The sequence below is a fragment of the Hyla sarda genome, chromosome 4, assembly GCF_029499605.1.
Source record: "Hyla sarda isolate aHylSar1 chromosome 4, aHylSar1.hap1, whole genome shotgun sequence".
Classification (NCBI taxonomy): domain Eukaryota; kingdom Metazoa; phylum Chordata; class Amphibia; order Anura; family Hylidae; genus Hyla; species Hyla sarda.
The window spans coordinates 417,389,386-417,416,601 of NC_079192.1; the positions used below are offsets into that span (position 1 = coordinate 417,389,386).

The window sequence follows — 27,216 nt, forward strand, 5'->3', positions numbered from 1 at the left end:
AGGACTCAGACAATTTAATTTTTACGTTTTCATTTTTTCCTCCTCGCCTTCTAAAAAATCATAACTCTTTTATATTTTCATCCACAGACTAGTATGAGGGCTTGTTTTTTGCGCGACCAGTTGTCCGTTGTAATGACATCACTCATTATATCATAAAATGTATGGCGCAACCAAAAAACACTATTTTTGTGGGGAAATTAAAACAAAAAACGCAATTTTGCTAATTTTGGAAGGTTTCGTTTTCACGCCGAACAATTTATGGTAAAAATGACGTGTGTTCTTTATTCTGAGGGTCAATACGATTAAAATGATACCCATTATTACATACTTTTATATTATTGTTGCGCTTAAAAAAAAATCACAAACTTTTTAACCAAATTAGTACTTTTATAATCCCTTTATTTTGATGACCTCTAACTTTTTTATTTTTCCGTATAAGCGGCGGTATGGGGGCTCATTTTTTTGCGCCATGATCTGTACTTTTTTTGATACCACATTTGCATATAAAAAAACTTTTAATACATTTTTTATAATTTTTTTTTAATAAAATGTATTAAAAAAGTAGGAATTTTGGACTTTTATTATTTTTTTTCGTTCACGCCGTTAACCGTACGGGATCATTAACATTTTATTTTAATAGTTCGGACATTTACGCACGCGGCGATACCAAATATGTGTATAAAAAATTTTTTTTACGCTTTTTGGGGGTAAAATAGGAAAAAACGGACGTTTTACTTTTTTATTGGGGGAGGGGATTTTTCACTTTTTTTTTTACTTTTACTTTTACATTTTTTTACATTTTTTTTTTACACTTGAATAGTCCCCATAGGGGACTATTCATAGCAATACCATGATTGCTAATACTGATCTGTTCTATGTATAGGACATAGAACAGATCAGTATTATCGGTGATCTTCTGCTCTGGTCTGCTCGATCACAGACCAGAGCAGGAGACGCCGGGAGCCGCACGGAGGAAGGTGAGGGGACCTCCGTGCGGCGTTATGAATGATCGGATCCCCGCAGCAGCGCTGCGGGCGATCCGATCATTCATTCAAATCGCGCACTGCCGCAGATGCCGGGATCTGTATTGATCCCGGCACCTGAGGGGTTAATGGCGGACGCCCGCGAGATCGCGGGCGTCGGCCATTGCCGGCGGGTCCCTGGCTGCGATCAGCAGCCGGGATCAGCCGTGCATGACATGGGCATCGCTCCGATGCCCGCGGTTATGCTTAGGACGTAAATGTACGTCCTGGTGCGTTAAGTACCACCGCACCAGGACGTACATTTACGTCCTGCGTCCTTAAGGGGTTAAAGGGGGTATTCCAGGAAAAAAACTTTTTTTTTGTTATATCAACTGGCTCCAGAAAGTTAAACATATTTGTAATTTACTTCTATTAAAAAATCTTAATCCTTGCAATAATTATCAGCTGCTGAAGTTGAGTTGTTGTTTTCTGTCTGGCAACAGTGCTCTCTGCTGACATCTCTGCTTGTCTCGGGAACTGCACAGAGTAGAAGAGGTTTGCTATGGGGATTTGCTTCTAAACTGGGCGGTTCCCGAGACACGTGTCATCAGAGAGCACTTAGACAGAAAAGAACAACTCAACTTCAGCAGCTCATAAGTACTGAAAGGATTAATATTTTTTAATAGAAGTAATTTACAAATCTGTTTAACTTTCTGGAGCCAGTTGATATGTAAAAAAAAGATTTTTTTTCCTGGATAACCCCTTTAAAAACAATCATAAATAAGGCGCATATACTTTAAACAAATTGCGCAAAAACAATGATAAATGTCCCTCTATGTATTTTCAATTCAGAATGTGGCCAAACTACACAAACTATGGGTTTCTATAGCGCTATTTGCCAGTTACAAAATGTTGACAATTTCTATATTCAATAAAGGACAGTTTAAACAGTGTGTGTGTCTAGTGCCACCTATCGACATAACAAGTACTGCAGTTTGGTTATATTATTTTTTTCTGTTTTGATTATTATTTTTAATTTTTTTCGGATGCCATTATAAAATTTAAAGCAACATGCTACCGCTATTTGTCATGTCCTTCTTTGACCTCTTGCTCTAAGGCTGCATTCACATCTCGTTTTTGCAATACTGTTGCCGTATCCAGTTTCTGTTAAAAAAAAATGTATGTCACCAAACCGGACCGAAACGTATGCAACCGTATATGCCTCCTCATGTTTTTAAACTGTATACGGTTTAAAAACGGATATACATTTGCATACGTTTTAATACGTTTTTCTTGAAAAAAAAATATATGGTTTTAAAGTTTGTCAACATTTTAAATAAAGTTCTTCTTTTTATTGAATTTCCCCCCAAAAAAAGAAAAAAATTAAAAACCGTATTGTGCAAACCGGATGTAACCGCATGCACATACGGTTACCTTAGAACTCCATTTTAAAATAACCGTATACAGGTTGGTTTTTGACCGGGACACATAACAGTAGTAGATTACAGTATGGTGTACCGTTAAAAACCGTATACAACCGTAAATTATGCAAAACGTACACAACCTGATGCTACGGTTGGCATATGGTTTACAATGAAATGTCTATGTATACGGTTTGCACTACGGTTCGATATGTTTTTTTTTTTTTATCAAACTGGATACGGCAACCGTATTGCAAAAACGAGGTGTAAATGCAGCCTAACCTGAAGCAGCTGACAATGAGCAGATCTTGTAACCATCTAATGAGAGGAGAGAATTCATCATATCTCAATATTTATCATGTAGCCTGGTGTTCTCTAACAAACTCCACTCATGAGGAGCTACAGGTTGGGAGGTCGGTAGCTAGAGAGGATGTTGGGATGGACCCTTTATGAAAGGTCTTCTCATCTGGCTGCTCCCCATGTTACGCTTTATATATTTCCATCCTTACATGGTTTATCCAGGAAAAACTGAAAAACAGAACTAATTTCTTCCAAAAACAGGACCACCCATGTCCTCAGGTTGTGTGCCATATTTAAATTTGACTCTATACACTTCAATGGGACTAAGCTGCAATACCACACACAACCTAAGGAAAAAGGTGGTGCTGTTTTTGAAAGAGATTAGCTCTGTTTATCCAATTCTGGATAACCCCTTTACTTTTACTAAGCTTCCTTCCTCTTGTCTTACCAGGGAGTTCTCAAAGGAGAGGGAGAAGGCCAAGGCTCGGGGCGACTTCCAGAAACTGAGGGAGAAGCAACAACTTGAAGAAGACTTGAAGGGTTACCTGGACTGGATCACACAGGCAGAAGACATAGACCCTGAAAATGAAGATGAAGATATCGATGAGGACAAACCCCGAAACAGTCAGTGGTGACATTACTATAAGTTACATCTTATACTTTTTTTTTCCCCCTGTTGCATTGTTGGAAATATTGACATTGATCACCATTATGCCAGACACCATACATCAGTAGCTTATCTATATCCTATACCAAAGTGCAGAAAAAAGAACTAGTACCAATCACCAGAACCTTTTATAAAAATGTGAAGAAAACCCTTTGAGACGGACGCCTGTGAGGGACACTTTGTTACACTAGTATAGGATATAGATGAGACTACTACCCGAGTAGAGCACCATTGTGACTCCTATTTTCCAGTTCACCTTGATTATTAGTTCCAATGGACTTGTTAAGTTTTTGGCCTTATTGTTCGTTTCTTTTCTCCTTTCTTATCACTTTTCTTTTCCCTTCCCCTTTCCCCTCTCCTTTGCCATTCAATTTCCTTTCCCCTTTTCTATTCCATTTCCTTTCACCATTCCTTTTCTTTAACTTTTTCCTTTTCTATTCCATTTTCTCTTTCCTTTGCCATCCCATTTCCTTTCCCCGTTCATTTTCTTTTCCATTCCTTTCCTATTCCATTTCCTATTACTATTCCTATATTACACCTCCCCTTTCCTATATAATTTCCTCTTTCCTTATATCTTTCCTTTTCCCTTTCGTTTGTCATTCCATTTCCTTTCCCCTTTTCCTTTACAGTTAATTTTCTTTTCCATTTCCCCTTCCGTTTGTTATTCTTTACTTATTCCCTTTCTATTCCACTCCTCCTTTCCTTTTCCCTTTCCTTTGCCATTTCATTTCCTTTCCCCGTTCTGTTTCCTTTACTGTTCCATTTCCCCTTTCCGTTACTTTTTCATGTTTTCCATTCCATTTCTTTCCACCTATCCTACTTAATTTCCTTTTCTTATCCCTTTCCTATTCCATTTCTTTTTCCTTTGCTTTCCTCATTCCTTTTGCCCCTTCTTTTACCATTCCAATTCTTTTCCACATTCCTTTTCCCCTTTCTTTCCTATTTCATTTCCATTTTCTCTTTCCTTTGCAATTACATTTCCTTCCTCTTTCCTTTCCCATTTCCTATTCCATTTCCTTTCCCTTTCCTACTTCAGTTCCCCTTTTCTTTTCTCTTTCCTATTTAATTTCCCTTTCCTTTCCTATTCCATGTCCATTTCCTTTCCCCTTCCTATTACTTCTTTATGTAAATTTGGATGTGACCTGAGTATAAGATCTGATATGTATAAGAGAAGTAAAGGGAAGGAATTACAAGGTTGTTTAATTTTTTATATACTGTGAAGCCGATAACCTTAATTATTTATAAAGCAACAATTTCCTTATATTGTAGAATATTTATAGCCTTGATTTTTTGTTGTTGTGTCCTGAGCCCTCATATTCCCTGCACATTTGATGCTGTTGTTGTGTCCTGAGCCCTCATCCTCCCTACACATTTGCTGTTGTTGTCTTGCGCCCTCATCCTCCCTGCACATTTGCTGTTGTTGTGTCCTGAGCCCTCATCCTCCCTACACATTTGCTGTTGTTGTGTCCTGAGCCCTCATCCTCCCTGCACATTTGCTGTTGTTGTGTCCTGAGCCCTCATCCTCCCTACACATTTGCTGTTGTTGTGTCCTGACCCCTCATATTCCCTACACATTTGCTGTTGTTGTGTCCTGACCCCTCATCCTCCCTGCACATTTGCTGTTGTTGTGTCCTGACCCCTCATATTCCCTGCACATTTGCTGTTGTTGTGTCCTGACCCCTCATATTCCCTGCACATTTGCTGTTGTTGTGTACTGAGCCCTCATCCTCCCTGCACATTTGCTGTTGTTGTGTCCTGAGCCCTCATCCTCCCTACACATTTGCTGTTGTTGTGTCCTGAGCCCTCATATTCCCTGCACATTTGCTGTTGTTGTGTCCTGACCCCTCATATTCCCTGCACATTTGCTGCTGTTGTGTCCTGAGCCCTCATCCTCCCTGCACATTTGCTGTTGTTGTGTCCTGAGCCCTCATCCTCCCTACACATTTGCTGTTGTTGTGTCCTGAGCCCTCATCTTCCCTGCACATTTGTTGTTGTTGTGTCCTGAGCCCTCATCCTCCCTACACATTTGCTGTTGTTGTGTCCTGACCCCTCATCCTCCCTGCACATTTGCTGTTGTTGTGTCCTGACCCCTCATCCTCCCTACACATTTGCTGTTGTTGTGTCCTGAGCCCTCATCCTCCCTGCACATTTGCTGTTGTTGTCTTGCGCCCTCATCCTCCCTGCACATTTGCTGTTGTTTTGTCCTGACCCCTCATCTTCCCTGCACATTTGCTGTTGTTGTGTCCTGACCCCTCATCCTCCCTGCACATTTGCTGTTGTTGTGTCCTGACCCCTCATCTTCCCTGCACATTTGCTGTTGTTGTGTCCTGACCCCTCATCCTCTCTGCACATTTGATGCTGTTGTGTCCTGCGCCCTCATCTTCCTTGCACATTTGCTGTTGTTGTGTCTTGCGCCCTCATCCTTCCTGCACAATTGATGCTGTTGATGCCAGCTTGCAGAGAGGGCAGTCTGCGATCCCCGATGTTACATGCCGCTTGCTCCCCATATTGCAGCGCAGTAGTCACGGCTGTGATTTATGAGTTGACCTTCCCTTCCAATGACACTAAACCGACAACCGGCTTCACTTTGTGATCTAAAGATATCTCCCCAGTAATGAGCAGAGACATTTGTCCAAGGGGAAGGCGGGGGCAGCACTCCTTGTGATTTGTTTCAAGCCCCATCTCCTGTCCTTTATTGGCGTCCAGTCAAGCATAAAATAATTCTCCGCTAAATTTAACAAGATTATCTGGAAAATCCAGCCCTGGAAGGCATCCTGCGTGGGTTCTGCTGAACGCCAAGAGAGTCCGGCTGTGTGGCCACTGCTTCTGTCGTCACTTCATAGAGCTGCAGCCCTTTATATTGTACAACCTAAGGACTTTTGAGGTCAACTTTTGATTAATATTTGGGGGTACCATATATTTTTAGTGACAAATGTAAATTGTAGTCCCTGAAATTGACAATTCTAATGCTGATTATCAGCTATAAGACAAGGGCTGTAACTTTATTATAAGCATTGGCCCAGGTATGGGAAATAAACATTTAGCTAATTCTGCTTTAAATGTGGTGGCTGCAAGTGCAAATGGGAATTTGCTGCTTGTGTGCAACCACAATGCTTGTCCTTCTAATTGCCAGACCACTAAGAAGACAATATTAGTACTGGAAGGGGGTGAAACTATATTCATAGTCTCAGTATCAACTGTAAGACTTAAAGGGGGCACAATCGGTGAAGTTACAGCGCCTGCTATTCATCCCCTGTCTGCTCATCTGCCTATGGCATTGTTCAGCACAAGGCAGCATGCTGTAACCACACCTCATTCTTCCTAAATGTCCCAAAAATATATATGTATATATGACAGGAAGATTGTGATGTAGACTGTAGGGGCTGTTCAGAGGTGATGATATCACTCAGGGGATAAGGCTAGAGCTGAAACACACAATCCAGCCACCCTTCCTGAGACAGCAGACCATAATGTGTTATCTCAGGAGAGCGGGAAGAGCCAGGAAGCTGCTAAGACAACACCACCCTGACGATGATAGGACAACACAACTTCCTAAGAGAAGAGAGGGAGGATCTAGGAGCTGCTGAGACAACACCACACTGACAGTGAAAGGACTCCACAACTTCCTGTGAGGAGAGAGGAGCTAGGAGCTGGATAAATCCCCACAATGGCAATACAAGAACTACACAGCTTTCTGTGAGGAGAGAGAGAGAGGATCTGGGGAGCTGCTGAGACAACACCATACTGACAATGAGATAACTACACACCTTCCTGTCAGGAGAGAGGGAGGAGTAAGGGAGATACTGAAACAACACCACACTGACATTGAGAGAACTACACAACTTCCTGTCAGGGATGAATGAAAGAAAATGCACACTGAAGCAAGTACAATTTGTGATAACGCTATATTAGTAAGTTTTTTATCTTGGGGTAATAGTTTTATTTGATTACAATTTTCTGATACTGAAATACCCCTTTACTATAGATGAGGACTGTTTATATAGTATTTAAAAAGGTAATCATGTAATACTTGGTCTGGCCAAGCTCAGATAGAAGGAAACACTCTTTCCAGCACCTTCTCCCTTCTTTGGCTAATAGATGATCAGGGGGTTCTGTATTATGTTCTCTCCTTTAATATGATCTTCTGCTTCTCACACATACAGGAAACTAAGGAAATCACTTGTCCGCCCCCTTGTTGCTTCTTCTCCCCTCTTATATGCAACCTTATATGCATCCACCTCCTCCCTGCCTTATAACCCTGATTCTTTTGAGTTCTTTGTAGCTTTGGGTATTCTCAACAATTTGTGCTCTTTTTGTGCTGCTTTGCAGTGAATATGCCCACCAGCGAGACCGAGTCTGTAAATACTGACAATGTAGGCAGCGGAGATGTGGAAGAAGAGAGCTGCGGAGTCCGGTTGGCGTGAGTAGATCCTGACCCAATAAAGTATTTTCATTATTCTGTTGCAGTAAGAGAGATGTTTGCAGAGCTGTGCCCGCATGTGTTGTGAATCTTCAGTTCCGTTTATGTCCCACCGGATTTCACATACTGAGATTTGTAGTTCACCGACCAGAACACGGTTGTGGGAATGAGGGTGGACTCTTTGCTCTCCATGTAGATCTTACTCATAGTTATCATCTCACGTTGTAGAGGGAGGGAGGAAGAAAATGTTCAATGGGGGTGAATAATGTAATTTCTGACTCAACATCATTTCCATTTTCCTTTCTTTCAGGCACAGGATTTCCAAGTCTAAATTTAGGTAAGAATTATATACTTTAGATCTGTGCTGAGTCATAAGGTAACAAGCGGCTGCTCCATATAACCCAGGCCCTGAAGAAAGCAGAAAACAGCTATGGAATCTGCTGAATCCTGCCATCTCCTCATGGGCAGAGTTTAGAATAAAGTGGCATTTTTAGGACAGACTCAGCCATTACTGTATTTCACAATGATCGGTACATCCTAAAACAACATAGAATATAACCCATGCGGTGCCAGTTCTGGAAGGTTAATAGAGGCAACAGCTTAAAGACAATATTGTGGTGTCCAGCGTGATTATAACTTCTGTCTGCCACACAGTTAAAACATTGTAATGTGGCCCTTGTAATTCAGGACCATGGAGAAGGCATGTAGGAGTAATCTGCATTAAAAGATATCATCTGCACTGATATAGAAATAGTCGATGCATCTTCTAGGAACGCTGCTGGGTCCTTCAATTTTCCTGGAATGCTTTCTTCTATGATCCTTGTATTGTAATAGAGTACTTTATCAGCACACATATGTAGAATCTGGTTATAGAATTTGTGTTTTGTCCTTTAGAGCTGTATAGAAACCTGCATTCTTCATCCTGGTATGGAAATTCATGGGAGCGGGAACCAGCAGAGCAGGGGGTTATACAATCTTTTGGTTATAGTCATTGATAAATGTCAGCTGTATTCAGGGATAATTATTGGCTGTATGAGATACTTAGCGCTAATCACAGACCGCCCACTCTGAAGAGCTGATCCCTCTTAGCAACTGCGGCTTCACTAACAATGGAGAGAAAAGGGGGATCTGTCATGTGTTTTCCATCTCAAGGAGAATTCACTTAGGTCAGTAGGAGGCTCGTGTTTGACCCCCTGACAATGGTTGCAAAATGTACAACCTGACAAGAGAGGCTACTGCCCTCATAGGACTCCCTACCTCCAGAAGCCTCTATACATAGAATTGGTTTTTCAGATCTCTACTGACCTTTACCACCCAATCAAAAGGCAACTTTATCAAGAGACTAAACCACTCTATGAGCTTGAGCATATACATTTATCGTACAGACCCCTACTAATCGCACAGGATAGGGGATCAATCCGGTTTGCAAGTTTGGGGGAAGAATTGGTTAGGGGTCGGTGTTTTTTGTTAATTTTGCTGTCCCGACCTCTGGAGCATTCTGTGAAAACGGGGATCAAACTCTCCTTGCTGAATGAAGAAGTGGGTCGGTATACATTTTCTTGTTTATGGGAGTCCTGTACTCGGGTATCTTTAGCACTCCCATAGACAGTGACCCACCACTACGTTCAGTGTAAAGAGTGAAGTTCCCACGGGGGATCCCATAAGTTGGACTCCCTCTGCCCTGAACATTTCCCTGCAATCAAGCATCTATACCCCCTTTAATCCAAATACTGTAAATATAAGATTACTGATCTAGACTGCACACAAGTGCAAGAAACCCTCAGATGTTAGTGGGTATGTGTATATTTTAAGCCTATCTCTGTTGACTAACAGAAAGCAGAAATCTTGTTCATGGTAAGAAATTAAAACAGGAAGTCTGTTCTATAAGGTGAAGGGATGAATAAGATTCCCCAAAATCCAAATAGTGAATTGAGTTTATAAAGGTAAATATAAATGATATTTTGAATTTTTCGTTTACATTTTTTTTATGATCATTGTTATTTATTTATTCCCACATCCTTCATATGTCTAAAGTCGGTATTGGCGTCGATGGAACAGGTTTTGCCGGAGGAAGTGTCGGGCAGCTGTGAAGTCGAACGTCTTCTATTGGTTGGTGATATTCCTAGTGTTCCTTAACACACTCACCATTGCTTCTGAGCACTACAACCAACCAGGCTGGCTCACTGAGGTACAAGGTAAGGACCAGGAGTAAACAACTTACAGCTAGCAGATATCTTAGAAATCGTGAGAAATGGAAGCCCATGTCTCTAGAAACTGATGTTTTATTCTTTTATTTCCAGACACAGCAAACAAGGTCCTCCTGGCTCTGTTCACGGCGGAGATGCTCCTGAAGATGTACAGCCTCGGTCTCCAGGCCTACTTCGTCTCCCTCTTCAACCGCTTTGACTGCTTCATTGTCTGTGGGGGGATTCTGGAGACCATACTTGTGGAGACCAAAATCATGTCTCCTCTGGGAATCTCTGTCCTGCGATGTGTGCGCCTCCTCAGGATATTCAAGATAACCAGGTGAGGAAGATGACTTGGGCTGTGTTCACATGGAATCCTTTTTATCCAGATTCTGTTTTGTGAATGTGTATGGAATCCAATCCCCAAGTCCAAAACTGCGGCAAAGTAAAATGCGACAGAAATCCAAGGAAATTCCTAAGAGAGGAGAGTTCTTCTGCCCAGTTCATTATTTTTCTTTATTATCCTTCAGTCTCTCTTTTTTCTTTCCTTAAATGCTTACTATTTGTATCTTCCTTTCTTTCTATCTTTTGTTTTCTTTATTTTCTTTGTTATTTTCTTTATTCACGCTTTCTTTTTCTTTATTTCCTTTTGTCCTTTCTATATTCATATCTTTTTTTTTTTTTATTTACTTTTTTTTCTTTTTCCTTTTGTACTTTCTATTTTCCTTTTTCTTTATTCTCTTTTGTTCATTCTCTTTCTTTCTATTTGTTGTTTCTTTCTATCTTCCTTTCTTTTTCTTAATTTCCTTTCTTCTATATTTATTATATCTTCCTTTATTTTTATTTATTTTCCTTTTTTTTTTCTTTCTCTTTATTTTCTTTTGTTCTTTATTTCTCTCTTACTTTCTTTATTTCCTTTCATTCTTTCTATCTTTCTTTTTCTTTCTTTCTGTCTTTCTATCATCCTATCTTTTTCTTTCTTTCTATCTATCTTTCTTTATTTTTCTAAGTTTTATTCTTTCTGTCAAAATTATCAGGGACATTCTGAATTCTTATTTACATCTAGAGGATGAAAATCTATCCCTTGAGAATCTTGCTCACACAGCTGTAAGGGTATGTTCACACATATTGCACATCTGGCTCATGTTTTTGCTACGAGACTCACTGCAAAAATCCAAGACTTACCCTAATTTCCAGCCTTGGATGTGCAGCTGATTCACATAAGTATTCCCCCCACGACCACTAGGGCTAATATGTGCCATAACATACTTTCCATTTCTGTACATCGTCTGAAAATTCATGCTCCAATTTTTCTTTGCATGCGGAATCCCTATCCTAATTTGTGAAGCGTTTTTAGGATCTGTTCCAAAATCTGTGTCCATATTCGTGTGAACAGGGCTTTTGCCTTATTACAACAGAGGGGTATGAGCAGGTTGTTTCCATTAACTGACTGCAAGCAGAGATCTTATAAATGTTGGCGAACTGGAACACTAAGTTGCATAACTTTTTATTGTGCTTTTTTTTCATACAACCAGAAAAATTAAATGGAAAGTGTGTGGAGCTGGATGTTCCAATGTGGATATGTCCTGTACAGCCACTGATGTGCTCTTTGTTATTACAGGTATTGGAACTCTTTGAGTAATCTTGTGGCCTCGCTGCTGAATTCTGTGCGCTCTATCGCGTCTCTGCTGCTCCTTCTCTTCCTCTTCATCATCATTTTCTCGCTGCTCGGGATGCAACTTTTTGGGGGTAAATTTAACTTCGACGAGATGCAGACGCGCAGGAGCACATTCGACAATTTCCCCCAGGCGCTTCTGACTGTTTTCCAGGTATGGAGTTACTGCTGATAAATAACAAGTTCTCACTTTCTTTCGGAGAACTATTCCTCACAGAGTTTCTTCTTAGATCCTCACAGGGGAGGACTGGAATTCTGTGATGTATGATGGGATCATGGCATACGGTGGACCCTCATTTCCTGGGATGCTTGTCTGTATATATTTCATCATCCTCTTTATCTGTGGAAACTGTATCCTTTATGATGTTGTACAGAGCAATTGAAGCAGATTTAGTTGTCAGATTACTGTGTGATACATTGTGTAAACACTGCATCTCTCTGGTCACAATGAGAGGACAATGGACCAGTTCATTTTTGCTTATATAGTGCAGCATAGGCTATAATTAGAGAATAATGTAGAGGTTCTTATGTATGCTTTGTGCTTACCTGTTTTAGCTGATGTGGTTTGGGGTTAGTTTACATACTGTGCAGTTTTGATGTATTTTCTCATTTAGGATCTGTTCACACGTGCGTACAGGATCCTGCGCAGATTTGATGCGCAGGATTTTCTGCTGCAGATTTCAATGTACACTAAATGACTGAGCACAGCTTACAAATACTGCGCATAAAATCTGCGCAGGATCCTGTACATGTGAATGTACCCTAAGGGCTCATTCACACGAGCGGATTTTAGTGCGGATTTTCCGTAGCTGATCTGCTGCTTATTTTCAGCTGCTTATTTTATCATTGACCTACCAGCAAAAAATAATGATAATAAGAAAATAAGCAGCTGAAAATAAGCAGCAGAAAATCCACAGCAAAATCCGCACTGAAATCCGCAGCAAAATCTGCTCATGTGAATGGACCCTTAGGGTGCATTTTTTAAGAGCTGAAGGGGGGTATATAACTACTATATATCATGATTCCCATATAGATAGCAGCAGCGGAATACAGATGGGCATAGTGGGGAGGTTTTTAACCACTACATATCCTGATCCCATAGAGATAGCTGCAGCAGTATACAGATAAAACTGGAGGGGAGGTGTATAACTACTATATATCCTGATCCCATAGATATATCAGCAGTATACAGAGAGAGTTGGAGGAGAGGTATATAACTACTATATATCCTGATTCCATAGAGATATCAGCAGTATACAGAGAGAGTTGGAGGGGAGGTGTATAACTACTATATATCCTGATTCCATAGAGGTATCAGCAGTATACAGATAGCGCTGGAGGGGAGGTGTATAACTACTATATATCCTGATTCCATAGAGATAGCAGCAGTATACAGAGAGAGCTGGAGGGGAGGTGTATAACTACTATATATCTGGATCTCATAGAGAAAACAGCAGCAGTATACAGATAGAGTTGGGGAAAAGAGGTCTGGGAACTAGCAGGAGAGATCTAATAGGTCAGCGGTCTTCAAACTGTGGCCCTCCAGATGTTGCAAAACTACAACTCCCAGCATGCCCGGACAGCCAACGGCTGTCCGGGCATGCTGGGAATTGTAGTTTTGCTACATCTGGAGGGCCACAGTTTGAAGACCACTGTAATAGGTGATGATGTCATCCTGTCATCCATTCACAGTAAGTCACCTGACCCAGGACTGACCAGTTCCTCTGACACATTAAGCACTATGATTTTCTTTGGGCCATGCTGGTGATCACATGACCCAGTTACAGTAATGAAATGCGCCCTAGTGCACACTGATACATTGTTTGCAGATATTACACGTTCTGGATTTGTGTCACAGTTCCTTAATGTCAACCAGACATCCTTCTGAATGTCTTCTTGGCCATTGCTGTTGATAATCTGGCTGACGCAGAGAGTCTGACTTCAGCTCAGAAGGAGGAGGAGGAAGAGAAGGAGAGAAAGAAGCTGGCCCGGTGGGTTTGGAGAGAAGCCCCCTAAATGTATTTCCTCTCATGTTCTTCTTATCTTTTTAATTGCTTATTACTTGTAAATTACCCCCCCCCCCCTACACAGTTGGTAAATTGGATATGCTGTTTGAAAGACAAACTCGGATATCCAGTGCTGTGCCCCATTTAGAATACAAGCTTCATGTGCATTTAAAAAGAATGTAAGTAAATACACTGCTCAAAATAATAAAGGTAACACTAAACAACACAATGTAACTCCAAGTCACTGACACTTGTGTGAGATCCCACTGTCCACTCAGGAAGAACACTGATTGACAATCAATTTCACATGGAACAGACAACACGTGGAAATTATAGGCAATTAGCAAGACACCCCAATAAAGGAGTGGTTCTGCAGGTGGTGACCACAGACCACTTCTCAGTTCCTATGCTTCCTGGCTGATGTTTTGGTCACTTTTGAATGCTGGCGGTGCTTTCACTCTAGTGGTAGCATGAGATGGAGTCTACAACCCACACAAGTGGCTCAGGTAATGCAGCTCATCCAGGATGGCACATCAATGCGAGCTGTGGCAAGAAGGTTTGCTGTGTCTGTCAGCGTAGTGTCCAGAGCATGGAGGAGCTACCAGGAGACAGGTCAGTACATCAGGAGACGTGGAGGAGGCCCTAGGAGGGCAACAACCCAGCAGCAGGACCGCTACCTCCGCCTTTGTGCAAGGAGGAGCAGGAGGAGCACTGCCAGAGCCCTGTAAAATGGCCTCCAGCAGGCCACAAATGTGCATGTGTCCACTCAAATGGTCAGAAACAGACTCTATGAGGGTGGTATGAGGGCCCGACGTCCACAGGTGGGGGTTGTGCTTACAGCCCAACACCGTGCAGGGCGTTTGGCATTTGCCAGAGAACACTAAGATTGGCAAATTCACCACTGGCACCCTGGGCTTTTCACAGATGAAAGCAGGTTCACATTGAGCACGTGACAGACGTGACAGAGTCTGGAGACGCCGTGGAAAATGTTCTGCTGCTTGCAACATCCTCCAGTATGACTGGTTTGGCAATGGGTCAGTAATGGTGTGGGGTGGCATTTCTTTGAGGGGCTGCACAGCCCTCCATGTGCTTGCCAGAGGTAGCCTGACTGCCATTAGGTACCGAGATGAGATCCTCAGACCCCTTGTGAGACCATATGCTGGTGCAGTTGGCCCTGGGTTCCTCCTAATACAAGACGATGCTAGACCTCATGTGGCTGGAGTGTGTCAGCAGTTCCTACAAGAGGAAGGCATTGATGCTATGGACTGGCCGCCCGTTCCCCTGAATCCGATTGATCACATCTGGGACGTCTCGCTCCATCCACCACAGACTGTCCAGGAGTTGGCGGATGCTTTAGTCCAGGTCTGGGAGGACATCCCTCAGGAGACCATCCTCCACCTCATCAGGCCCAGGCATTGTATGGAGGTCATACGGGCACGTGGAGGCCACACACACTACTGAGCCTCATTGGGACTTGTTTTATGGACATTATATAAAGTTGGATCAGCCTGTAGTGAGGTTTTCCTCTGTGATTTTGAGTGTGACTCCATATCCAGACCTCCATGGGTTGATACATTTGATTTCCATTGATAATTTTTTGTCAGCGCATTAAACTATGTAAAGACGAAAGTATTTCATACAATTAATTCATTTATTCAGATCTAGGATGATCTTAGTATTCCCTTTATTTTTTTGAGCAGTGTAGGCTTCCAAAGTATAACCCTGTCTTCTTTGCGTTGCTCAGTACGGCCAGTCCCGAGAAAAAGCAGCAAGACCATGACTCCATAGGAAAGTCACCTGTGCCAGCCCTGGATGAAAACAAAGAGAAGATAGAGCTGAAGGCAATCACGGCGGATGGAGAGTCCCCACCAGCAACCAAGGTGTGAATCCTGACACAAGGATTGTCGCATAGGCGTCATGCACCGCCCCCCTCAGGCCCTACATGAGGCATAACTTAGTGTATACATTTTGCTGGAGTTCTCCCTTAAATGTGGAGACTTGCATTTGCTTAAAACATTTATGTCTTTTGTATTATAGATCAACATGGAAGAATATTCATCTCATGAAAACGACGAGAAATCTCCTTACCCGAGCAACGACAACCCAGGTAACGAAACAATATCTCCCGGCTAGCTTTAAAGGGGTACTCCGCCCCTGGCATCTTATCCCCTATCCAAAGGATAGGGGATAAGATGTTAGATCGCCGCGGTCCCGCTGCTGGGGATCGCCGCTGCGGCACCCCGCCATCATTACTGCACAGAGCGAGTTCGCTCTGTGCGTAATGACGGGCAATACAGGGGCCGGAGCAGCGTGACATCATGGCTCCGCCCCTCATGACATCACGGCCCGTCCCCTTAATACAAGTCTATGGCAGGGGGGTGACGACCGCCACGCCCCCTCCCATAGACTTGTATTGACGGGGCGGGCCGTGATGTCACGAGGGGCGGAGCCGTTATGTAACGATGCTCCGGCCCCTGTATTGCCCGTTATTACGTGCAGAGTGATCTCGCTCTGCGCAGTAATGATAGCGGGGTGCTGCAGCAGCGATCCCCGGGGTCCCCAGCAGCGGGACCCCGGCGATCTGACATCTTATCCCCTATCCTTTGGATAAGATGGGGATAAGATGTCTAGGGGCGGAGTACCCCTTTAATCATAGATGCTGCTCTGTTGTGGGTGGATTACCCCCTTAATTTCGTAGACCCCCTTCTGCTATCACTTCCAAAATTCAGCCCATTTACTTGCGTCTCTGTATATTTGTCTTTTCTATCACTTTGTACTTGCGGTACAAAATTTATTGTGATTGTATTTTACTGTATTATAATACTTGCTGGGAGAAGTGTCCGGCGTCCTGTCACTGCAGGATATAGTTTGTTTCTTCCTACTGGCGAGCTTACTCAGCACCCTTTGGCGTACTGTTAGATTTCCTCTGCACCTTATGAACCTAGTGATACCAGGTGCCTTGTCGGTTTGTGTTGCACTCCATGTAGTGAGGTTACTGTTTACCTGGTTTGAGGACCGTAGCAGTTAATGTTTTGTGCTATTGTTATTGTTACTGCGGTACAATAATAATGGCACAATAGGCCTAGTAAGGCCATGAGCGATACTTGGTGTTACTGCATTACTGATCTGCAATGGCTGACCCGATACATATTTGGCTTAATATTAGCCTCTAGTGACCAGCATTGGACTAGCAGTGCCCCAAGTCGCATATTGTAGTCCTCATCTAGTATACACCAATTATTTTGTATATTTTCATATTTCATACTCTATGATGATTTCCATCTATGTACAGCACTTTATTCCCCTGAAGACATCCCCAAATGGGTAGAAAAGTGTTGGGAATTTGTTGAATTTAAGAGGGAATTAGATGTTTTAGACTAAGAGAATTGTGAATGCGATGGGGGAGATATATTAATACCTGAGTAGAGGAAGGGTGGTGCAGTTTCCCATAGAAACCAATCAAATTGATTCTTTCATTTTTCTCAGGCCTCTTTAAAAATGGAAGAAGTGATCTGATTGGTTGTTATGGGCAACTGCCCACTCTTCCTCTACACTTTATATGATAAGTTTTTCATGTTAAATTATATTTTTCGACACCTCAGTTTATTCTTTAGTTTTATTGTATTATAATATAATGTTATTGTAATTGTATTCTATTGTATTGTAATATAATGTTATTGTACTTTCTCAGGAGAAGAGGAAGAGGAAGAACCTGAGATGCCTGTCGGTCCCCGTCCCCGTCCTCTCTCTGAAATGCACATCAAGGAAAAAGCAGTTCCCATGCCAGAGGCCACCGCATTCTTCATTTTTCGCTCAGATAACAAGTAATGTCATCTATTTCTGATCTAACCAGTCCATAAACATGATACTATTAATGACTGAGACAGATATTTGCAGACAGATACACATAGATCTCCCAATAAGGAAGTTTGAACCTTTATGGTCTTTGTCAAGCCTTAACAAAGACCACTTGGACCTCTGGTGATAGAGCTGGATCTCTGGTTATACAGCTGGATCACTTATAACAGAGCGGGATCTCTGGTGATAGATCTGGATCTCTTATAATAAAGTTGGATCTATGGTATATGGTAATAGAGTTAGATCTCTGGTAATAGAGCTGTATCCCTGATGACATAGCTGGATCTCTGATAATAGAGCTGGATCTCTGATAATAGAGCTGGATCTCTGATAATAGAGCTGGATCTCTGATGATAGAGCTGAATCTCTGATAATATAGCTGAATCTCTGATAATATAGCTGGATCTCTGATAATAGAGCTGGATCTCTGATAATAGAGCTGGATCTCTGATAATAGAGCTGGATCTCTGATTATAGAGCTAGGTCTCTGATAATAAAGCTGGATCTCTGATAATAGAGCTGGATCTCTGATAATAGAGCTGGATCTCTGATAATAGAGCTGGATCTCTGGTGACAGAGCTGGATCTCTGATAATAGAGCTGGATCTCTGATAATATAGCTGGATCTCTGGTGACAGAGCTGGATCTCTGGTGACAGAGCTGAATCTCTGATAATAGAGCTGGATCTCTGATAATAGAGCTGTATCTCTGATAATATAGCTGGATCTCTGATAATATAGCTGGATCTCTGATAATATAGCTGAATCTCTGATAATATAGCTGGATCTCTGATAATATAGCTGGATCTCTGATAATAGAGCTGGATCTCTGATAATATAGCTGAATCTCTGATAATATAGCTGGATCTCTGATAATAGAGCTGGATCTCTGATAATAGAGCTGGATCTCTGATAATAGAGCTGGATCTCTGATAATAGAGCTGGATCTCTAATAATAGAGCTGGATCTCTGATAATAGAGCTGGATCTCTGATAATAGAGCTGGATCTCTGATAATAGAGCTGGATCTCTGATAATAGAGCTGGATCTCTAATAATAGAGCTGGATCTCTGATAATAGAGCTGGATCTCTGATAATAGAGCTGGATCTCTGATAATATAGCTGGATCTCTGATAATAGAGCTGGATCTCTGATAATAGAGCTGGATCTCTGATAATAGAGCTGGATCTCTGATAATAGAGCTGGATCTATGGAAATAGAGTTAGATCTCTTTTGATAGACCTGGATCTCTGGTAATACAGGTCTATCCCTGGTGATAGAGCTGGATCTCTTGTGATAAACCTGGATCTCTGGTGACAGAGCTGGATCTCTGATAATAGAGCTGGATCTCTGATAATAGAGCTGGATCTCTGATAATAGAGCTGGATCTCTAATAATAGAGCTGGATCTCTAGTGGTAGACCTGGATCTTTGGTGATGGGGCTGGATCTCTGGTGATGGGGCTGGATCTCTGGTGATGGGGCTGGATCTCTGGTGATGGGGCTGGATCTCTGGTGATGGGGCTGGATCTCTGGTGATGGGGCTGGATCTCTGGTGATGGGGCTGGATCTCTGGTGATAGAGTTGGATCTCTGGTGATGGGGCTGGATCTCTGGTAATAGAGCTGTATCCCTGGTGACAGAGCTGGATCTCTGATGACATAGCTGGATCTCTGGTGATGGGGCTGGGTCTCTGGTGATGGGGCTTGATCTCTGGTGATAGGGCTGGATCTCTGGTGATGGGGCTGGATCTCTGGTGACGGAGCTGGATCTCTGGTGACGGGGCTGGATCTCTGGTGACGGGGCTGGGTCTCTGGTGATAGAGCTGGATCTCTGGTGACGGGGCTGGATCTCTGGTGACGGGGCTGGGTCTCTGGTGATAGAGCTGGATCTCTGGTGACGGGGCTGGGTCTCTGGTGACGGGGCTGGGTCTCTGGTGATAGAGCTGGATCTCTGGTGACGGGGCTGGATCTCTGGTGACGGGGCTGGGTCTCTGGTGATAGAGCTGGATCTCTGGTGACGGGGCTGGGTCTCTGGTGACGGGGCTGGGTCTCTGGTGACGGGGCTGGGTCTCTGGTGACGGGGCTGGGTCTCTGGTGACGGGGCTGGGTCTCTGGTGACGGGGCTGGGTCTCTGGTGACGGGGCTGGGTCTCTGGTGACGGGGCTGGGTCTCTGGTGACGGGGCTGGGTCTCTGGTGACGGGGCTGGGTCTCTGGTGACGGGGCTGGGTCTCTGGTGACGGGGCTGGGTCTCTGGTGACGGGGCTGGGTCTCTGGTGACGGGGCTGGGTCTCTGGTGACGGGGCTGGGTCTCTGGTGACGGGGCTGGATCTCTGGTGACGGGGCTGGGTCTCTGGTGACGGGGCTGGGTCTCTGGTGACGGGGCTGGGTCTCTGGTGACGGGGCTGGGTCTCTGGTGACGGGGCTGGGTCTCTGGTGACGGGGCTGGGTCTCTGGTGACGGGGCTGGGTCTCTGGTGATGGGGCTGGATCTCTGGTGACGGGGCTGGGTCTCTGGTGATAGAGCTGGATCTCTGGTGACGGGGCTGGGTCTCTGGTGACGGGGCTGGATCTCTGGTGACGGGGCTGGATCTCTGGTGACGGGGCTGGATCTCTGGTGACGGGGCTGGATCTCTGGTGACGGGGCTGGATCTCTGGTGATGGGGCTGGATCTCTGGTGACGGTGCTGGATCTCTGGTGATGGGGCTGGGTCTCTGGTGATGGAGCTTGTGCTGTTTCTGTGCTCCTCCAGATGTTGACTGCGGTGACTTTGCTTTCTTGCTTCCCTCGCACTTCTCTAACCTCCGGGAATTGGGTCATCTCCTTCTATCCTTGTTAATTAGACCAAGGCCCTTCATGATCAGTGAACTCACGGGAAAGGCTCAGCTCAGATTATTAATTCAGTTTCTTTTGGTAAGAAAACATTTGGTAGTTTGTGTCCTTTGCAGTTATTATTTTAACCCATTGTCTCCTTTCTGTTTCCAGGTTCCGAGTCAATTGTCACAAAATTGTCAACAATAACATTTTCACCAACCTCATTCTGTTCTTCATCCTCCTGAGCAGCATCTCGTTGGCCGCAGAAGACCCTGTGCGACACTATTCCTTCAGGAACCAAGTATGCACAATGTCTCCTCTTGTCTGGGGTATGGGAGATCCAACCTGACCCCTCCACCCCATCATATCAGCTGCAGGGAACCGTCTTGGCTGCGAGATTTGTCTTTATATTTTATTACAAAGTGAATATGATGCACAGTCATAGATTGGCATCACACACAGCCAGAAAAGTGTACAGCATTAAATCTGTCCAGGATAGCTTCTGCACCAGTTGTCTCCAACCTGTGGCTTTCTAGCTGTTGTGAAACTACAACTTCCAGCATGCCCGTACAGCCATTGAAGTCGACTGGTGTATAGGGTTAGTAGACTAAAGGGGATCTCCGGTACATGAATACTTATCCCCTATCCGCAGAATCCTGTGGATAGGGCAGAAGTGTCTGATCGCAGGAGATCCAATCACTTGGACCCCCGCAATCTCCTTCCCGGCACCCCAACTCTATCCATGCACAGACCACCGCAAGAAGCAGTGGCTGACATACCCGCTGCATGTATCTCTGTAGGAGAGCCAGAGATATACAAACAGTCTATCTCTGGCTTTCCCATAGAGATAAATGAAGGGGGGTGTCGGCCACCGCTTTGAGAGGTGATCGACAGTAATGCGTGCATGGAGAGAGCTGGGGTGCCTGGTATGAGATTGTGAAGGTCCCAGATGTCGTACCTTCCGCAATCAGACACTTATCCCCTATCCACAGGATTCTGTGAATAGGGGATAAGTACCCTGTAAAAAACACTCCAGTTTTTTTTTTTTTTCATTTGTGTGTGATCTACAGCATGATCTACAGCATGAGCTGTTTCTTTCCAGCAAAGCTGCATCCATGCATTTCATTACTGTAACTGGGTCATGTTATCACCTGTCTGACCCACAGAAAGTCACAGTGCTTATAGTCAGGGAAGTGGTTAGTCAGCTGGCTTCCTGTGAACGACAGGATGGCATCATTGCCTATCAGATTTATCCTGGCAGCTCCCAGACCCCTCAAGCTCTATCTGTATACTGCTGCTATCTCTATAGGATCAAGATATATAGTAGTTATAACCCTCCCCTCAGCTCTATCTGTATACTGCAGCTATCTCTATGGTATCAATATATATATAGCAGTTATACATGTCTCCTCCAGCTCTATCTGTATATTGTTGCTGCTATCTCTATGGTATCAATATATAGTAGTTAAAGGCCTCCCGAGCTTGTGTTCACACTTTGAATTTTTATTCTGTGTTTTTTTCTTTTTTTGACGCTATTTTTCTAAAAACGTTGTAAAAAATTATGCAATTTTTACCACATTTGGGAAAATTGCAGCAAAACTGCAATAAAATGTCAATGCACAAACACAGCATTAAGAATTCAAGTCTTCATAAAGCACCTCATCTATGTGATTATAGGTAAAATCACTTGCGCTGCATGGCAATATTTCTCTAAAAAAACTCATTTTAAAAAGAAAAACACATCATAACTGCACATAATGTGAACTGACCACAGTTCATTTGAGTCTAATCAGTTAACCTGGGTGATGTCCAACACCAGCAGCCTAATTATATCACCAGGTGCAATGATGAGTCTCCACCCCTCTCTCTGCAAGATCAGAGGATTCATGGGAATCCAGCTATTGAAGGGTGTATAGGCAACGTTCATCCTGCATTGTTACAATGTATCCGTGTACGTTTCCCTCTGTGAGCTGTGAACAAATAAAAAGAACATCATTTTCTCCTCTCCTGGATTCCAGTTCTTCACTTAACACTGACACATTGTAACAAAGCCTCAGTTGTGATTAGGATTATTAAATATCCAAGTGGAGACAGCTCACCTGCGGACTGTTAGCACCCGTGCTCGGATAGGGCGGTTCCGCCCCCGGCCACACAACGAAGGAACAGAGAAGAAATATCCAGCCTCCAGGTAAGTTCCAAGGGTAAACTTTATTGGAGGTAGCAATTACACGTATATCCCTGACTCGTTTTGCATGTTAGCGCTTAGTCATAGACTATGACTAAGCGCTAACGCGCGAAACGCGTCAGTGATATACGTGTAATTGCTACCTCCAATAAAGTTTACCCTTGGAACTTACCTGGAGGCTGGATATTTCTTCTCTGATTAGGATTATTAGTTCTCTTTGGCTTTGTAATAAAGTATAACTTCCAGCAATGGCGGTTCTCTCTCCCCCAGTAAACTTTTCATACATTAGATATCCCTTAACATTGTCTATGGTTGTAGATTTTATACTATCATGCTGCTTTTTCTTTACTATGACATAGTGACCCAGCCCTGTGAAGTTTTCCCCGGTTCATCGTCTTTGTGTTTTTTCAGGTTCTCTTTTATTTCGATATAGTTTTCACCGTCTTTTTCACCATTGAGATTGCTTTGAAGGTAACGGACCCCATGACAGCATCATCCTCTCCATCTGTACCCAGTACTGACACACCGCCGCCCCCTATCTGCTGCTCCCCCCACCTGCACTAACAACTCTCTGCTCTGTCTTTTCAGATTCTAGGAAATGCCGATTATGTTTTCACTAGCATTTTTACTTTAGAAATCATTCTTAAGGTAAAGGCATCTTGGCATGGAAAAACTGGGTGTAGGGTCCGCAGGCTGCTTTACCTACACAGGCGCCCGATAAGGGCCCTATTATATGGGGACGATTATCGGCAGATTGGCCTGTGTGATAGGGACGACGATCAGCCGACTATTGAGCAGGATAAAAGAAAACATAGTTTGTCAGCCACACATCTCCCCATGTAATAGGCTCTTCAAAAGGTGATCACCCAGACTGGTGCTCATTAAGGTTACGAAGACACTAGGCCGAAAACGGAATGCCAACGTATACTGTAAACGGGAATAGTGGACCCCATTCACTTCTATGGCTAAAAGGGGTACTCCGGTGAAAACCTTTTTTCTTTTAAATCAACTGGTGGAAGAAAGTTAAACATATTTGTAAATTACTTCTATTAAAAAAATCTTAATCCTTCCTGTACTTATTAGCTGCTGAATACTACAGAGGAAATTCCTTTCTTTTTGGAATGCTCTCTGATGACATCACAAACACAGTTCTCTCTGCTGACGTTATAATAATAATAATAAAGCTTTATTTATTATTGTCCTTAGTGGGATTTGAACCCAAGTCCCCAGCACTGCAAGGCAGCAGTGCTAACCACTGAGCCACCATGCTGCCCTTATCATACATCTGCTATGCATGGTTGCTAAAATGGACAGAGATGTCAGCAGAGAGCACTGTGTTTGTCATGTCATCAGTGTTCCAAAAAGAAAGGAATTTCCTCTGTAGCATTCAGCAGCTAATAAGTACTGGAAGGATTAAGATTTTTTTAAATAGAAGTAATTTACAAATATGTTTAACTTTCTGCCACCAGTTGATTTAAAAGAAAAAAGGTTTTCCCCGGAGTACCCCTTTAATGGAGTCACTCCTAGTGACTCCATTCAAGAAGTACTTCATGACCGGGTACTGTTGCACTTTTGAAATAGCGCATATGTCCATAAAAGTGACTAGGTGACTCCTTTTGGCTAAAGAAGTGAATGGGGTCCACTTCTCCTGTTAAAGGGGTATTCCAGGAAAAAGGAACTTTTTTATATATATATCCAGGAACTTTTTTATATATATATCAACTGGCTCCAGAAAGTTAAACAGATTTGTAAATGACTTCTATTAAAAAATCTTAATCCTTTCAGTACTTATGAGCTTCTGAAGTTAAGGTTGTTCTTTTCTGTCTAAGTGCTCTCTGATGACACGTGTCTCGGGAAACGCCCAGTTTAGAAGAGGTTTGCTATGGGGATTTTCTTCTTAACTGGGCGTTTCCCGAGACAGGTGTCATCAGAGAGGACTTAGACAGAAAAGAACAACCTTAACTTCAGAAGCTCATAAGTACTGAAAGGATTAAGATTTTTTTATAGAAGTAATTTACAAATCTGTTTAACTTTCTGGAGCCAGTTGATATATACATATATATATATATATATATATATATATATATATATATATATATATAAAAAGTTTTTTTCCTGGATAACCCCTTTAATAGTAAATGTCGGCATACTGTTTTTGGCGTGGTGCTGACTGATGTGATTAAAAGCAGAAACGTATTGTGTTCGTACCCTTACCCTCGCACAGCAGCCCATCAGGGCTGTAAGAAAAAAAAGCCCACCGCTACAGACGTGTGTGCTTGCAGCATGGCCACTTGTGTCTCTATAAGTCATCTGCTGGAAGAGGTTGCACATTTAGTCTATCCTCTATACCAGTGGTCTCCAACCTGCGGACCTCCAGATGTTGCAAAACTACAATTCCCAGCATGCCCGGACAGCCAACGGCTGTCCGGGCATGCTGGGAGTTGTAGTTTTGCAACATCTGGAGGTCCACAGGTTGAAGACCACTGCTCTATACCTTATATCTGTGTTTCCCAACCAGTGTGCCTCCAGCGGTTCCAAATCTCTAACTCCCGCAATGACTGGACAGCTTTCGATTCATCTAAAGTGATAAAGTTGAATGGGCACTGTCACTTTAAGACACTTACATCATATTATAGAGACAAAGGGGGATATTTATCAAAGTTGTCTATGTCCCGCATCAATATAGACCAAACTATAGAGGGTTAGGCCGGTCTATTGTGCGCCTAATTTATCAAAAGGCGCACGGCTCTTGATAAATTCTGTGCACAGACTTCGGGATCTACGCTTTAGACTGTATTTAAAGGGGTACTCCGGTGCTTAGACATCTTATTCCCTATCCAAAGGATAGGGGATAAGATGCCTGATCGCGGGAGTCCCGCCGCTGGGGACCCCCCGTGATCTTGCACGCTGCACCCCGTTTATAATCAGTCCCCGTGTTCGCTCCGGGACTGATTACCGGCGACCACAGGGCCGACTGCGTGTGACGTCACGCATCCGCCCCCGTGTGACGTAACGCTCCGCCCCTCAATGCAAGCCTATGGGAGGGGGTGTGATAGCTAGCCCTGTGGTCGCCGGTAATCAGACCCGGAGCGAACACGCTTCGGGGACTGATTATAAACGGGGTGCCGCGTGCAAGATCACGGGGGTCCCCAGCAGCGGAACTCCCACGATCAGGCATCTTATCCTCTATCCTTTGGATAGGGGATAAGATGTCTAAGCACCGGAGAACCCCTTTAAACCTGCTCCAGCATGGTCTGACATTTCGGTGTACTTTCAGCTGATGCGACTTGTCGCTGAAAAGTGGCTTTTGATAAATTCAGCACCAATGCCTTTTTTCCGTCTAAAATAGACTAGAACGCATCATGTCCTAAAAATCCTCTAAAGCAAAAGTCGCAGAAAAGTCGCACATATTTAGACTGCGACTTTCTGTGCGACAAATTTAGACAGGAAAAAAAACAGTCTAAATCCTTTGATAAATATCCCCCAAAGAGTTTTGATCGTTCGCTAGAATGATCACTAGAACGAGCCGAGAGAAGAGCACGCTAAAAGCTACGTGCCACGTGACCGAGACAAAGTTACAATGTAAGTTTATGGGATTGTCTTGGTCACGTGGCACACTCATTCCCGCCATCATTCGGAGTATGAACACTCAGACCCTGACCGATCAAAACATCAAAAGATACAGCAACCACCTGAAAAAGGGAGCTGTGACTCCCGAAACGCGTCTTGCTTTATATTTATTTATTATTTTCTTTGATTTCTTATGCTGTAAGAATAAATCAATTATTTATTTTGCACCAATACCCACGATTTCGGGTTATTTCCTTGGGAGCGCCATCGCAGCTTTTTTCTCCTATACCTCTGCGATCAAAACATCTGACATGTCTCTACAAACATAGTTTTTTAAAGTGACGGTTCCCATTTAACTTACTTTAGATCAGTGTTTCCCAACCAGTTACTGATTGGAAAACACTGCTTTAGGTGATAGTTAGAGATGAGCGAACTTACAGTAAATTCGATTCGTCACAAACTTCTCGGCTCGGCAGTTGATTACTTTTCCTGCATAAATTAGTTCAGCTTTACGGTGCTCCGGTGGGCTGGAAAAGGTGGATACAGTCCTAGGAGACTCTTTCCTAGGACTGTATCCACCTTTTCCAGCCCACCGGAGCACCTGAAAGCTGAACTAATTTATGCAGGATAAGTCGTCAACTGCCGAGCCGAGAAGTTCGTGACGAATCGAATTTACTGTAAGTTCGCTCATCTCTAGTGATAGTGAATAACCAGTATATAAGGGAAAGACTGACCGAGACAAACCTACAGTCTTAGCTCTGGGATGGTCTCAGCTGCCGGCACAGAGAAGGACCGAAAAGTTTTTTAAAGTGACAGGCACACTTTAATGCTCTAACAATACTGGGGGCGGATGCTTTGCCATAAACCAGGAAAATCTCAGTAGAAGTTTTAAGAAATGTAAGAAACTAAAAGAAATGTATTAAAGTGTTGGTCTCCAACCTGCGGACCTTCAGTTGTTGCAAAACTACAACTCTCAGCATGCTCGGTCAGCCGTTGGCTGTCCGGGCATGCTGGGTGTTGTAGTTTTGCAACAGTTGTAGGTCCACATTTGGCGACCACTGTAGTATGGCCTGATGCATGTGTTAGTACACTGACTATCTCTTTGCATGTGGTCACACGTGTGGTGTGCATGCATATATGACGGTGTTATATCATTTGC

The 27,216-nt window shown here is 43.3% G+C and overlaps 1 protein-coding gene and 1 long non-coding RNA gene across 11 annotated transcripts in view; one reads left to right on the top strand and one right to left on the bottom strand.

The window, feature by feature from the left end:
* Positions 1-27,216, top strand: part of CACNA1C (calcium voltage-gated channel subunit alpha1 C) — a 423,395-nt gene that overhangs the window by 292,651 nt on the left and 103,528 nt on the right. For 7 of the 10 annotated variants that reach the window (XM_056517894.1, XM_056517888.1, XM_056517889.1 and 4 more), the window contains exons 9-21: positions 3,135-3,307; positions 7,680-7,770; positions 8,081-8,107; positions 9,805-9,965; positions 10,071-10,296; positions 11,578-11,785; positions 11,862-11,982; positions 13,508-13,622; positions 15,382-15,517; positions 15,675-15,744; positions 17,329-17,461; positions 20,474-20,603; positions 23,076-23,135. In XM_056517894.1, coding sequence (XP_056373869.1) covers positions 3,135-3,307; positions 7,680-7,770; positions 8,081-8,107; positions 9,805-9,965; positions 10,071-10,296; positions 11,578-11,785; positions 11,862-11,982; positions 13,508-13,622; positions 15,382-15,517; positions 15,675-15,744; positions 17,329-17,461; positions 20,474-20,603; positions 23,076-23,135 — 1,651 coding nt within the window. Of the gene's footprint in view, positions 1-3,134; positions 3,308-7,679; positions 7,771-8,080; positions 8,108-9,804; positions 9,966-10,070; positions 10,297-11,577; positions 11,786-11,861; positions 11,983-13,507; positions 13,623-15,381; positions 15,518-15,674; positions 15,745-17,328; positions 17,462-20,473; positions 20,604-22,898; positions 22,959-23,075; positions 23,136-27,216 lie in introns of all 10 variants that reach the window. The other 3 variants (XM_056517896.1, XM_056517893.1, XM_056517890.1) reach the window with 3 other exon arrangements.
* Positions 1-27,216, bottom strand: part of LOC130267739 (uncharacterized) — a 69,920-nt gene that overhangs the window by 3,467 nt on the left and 39,237 nt on the right. Inside the window, exon 2 of the long non-coding RNA XR_008843266.1 lies at positions 3,132-3,262. This is a non-coding gene — a long non-coding RNA (uncharacterized LOC130267739). The remainder of the gene's footprint in view (positions 1-3,131; positions 3,263-27,216) is intronic.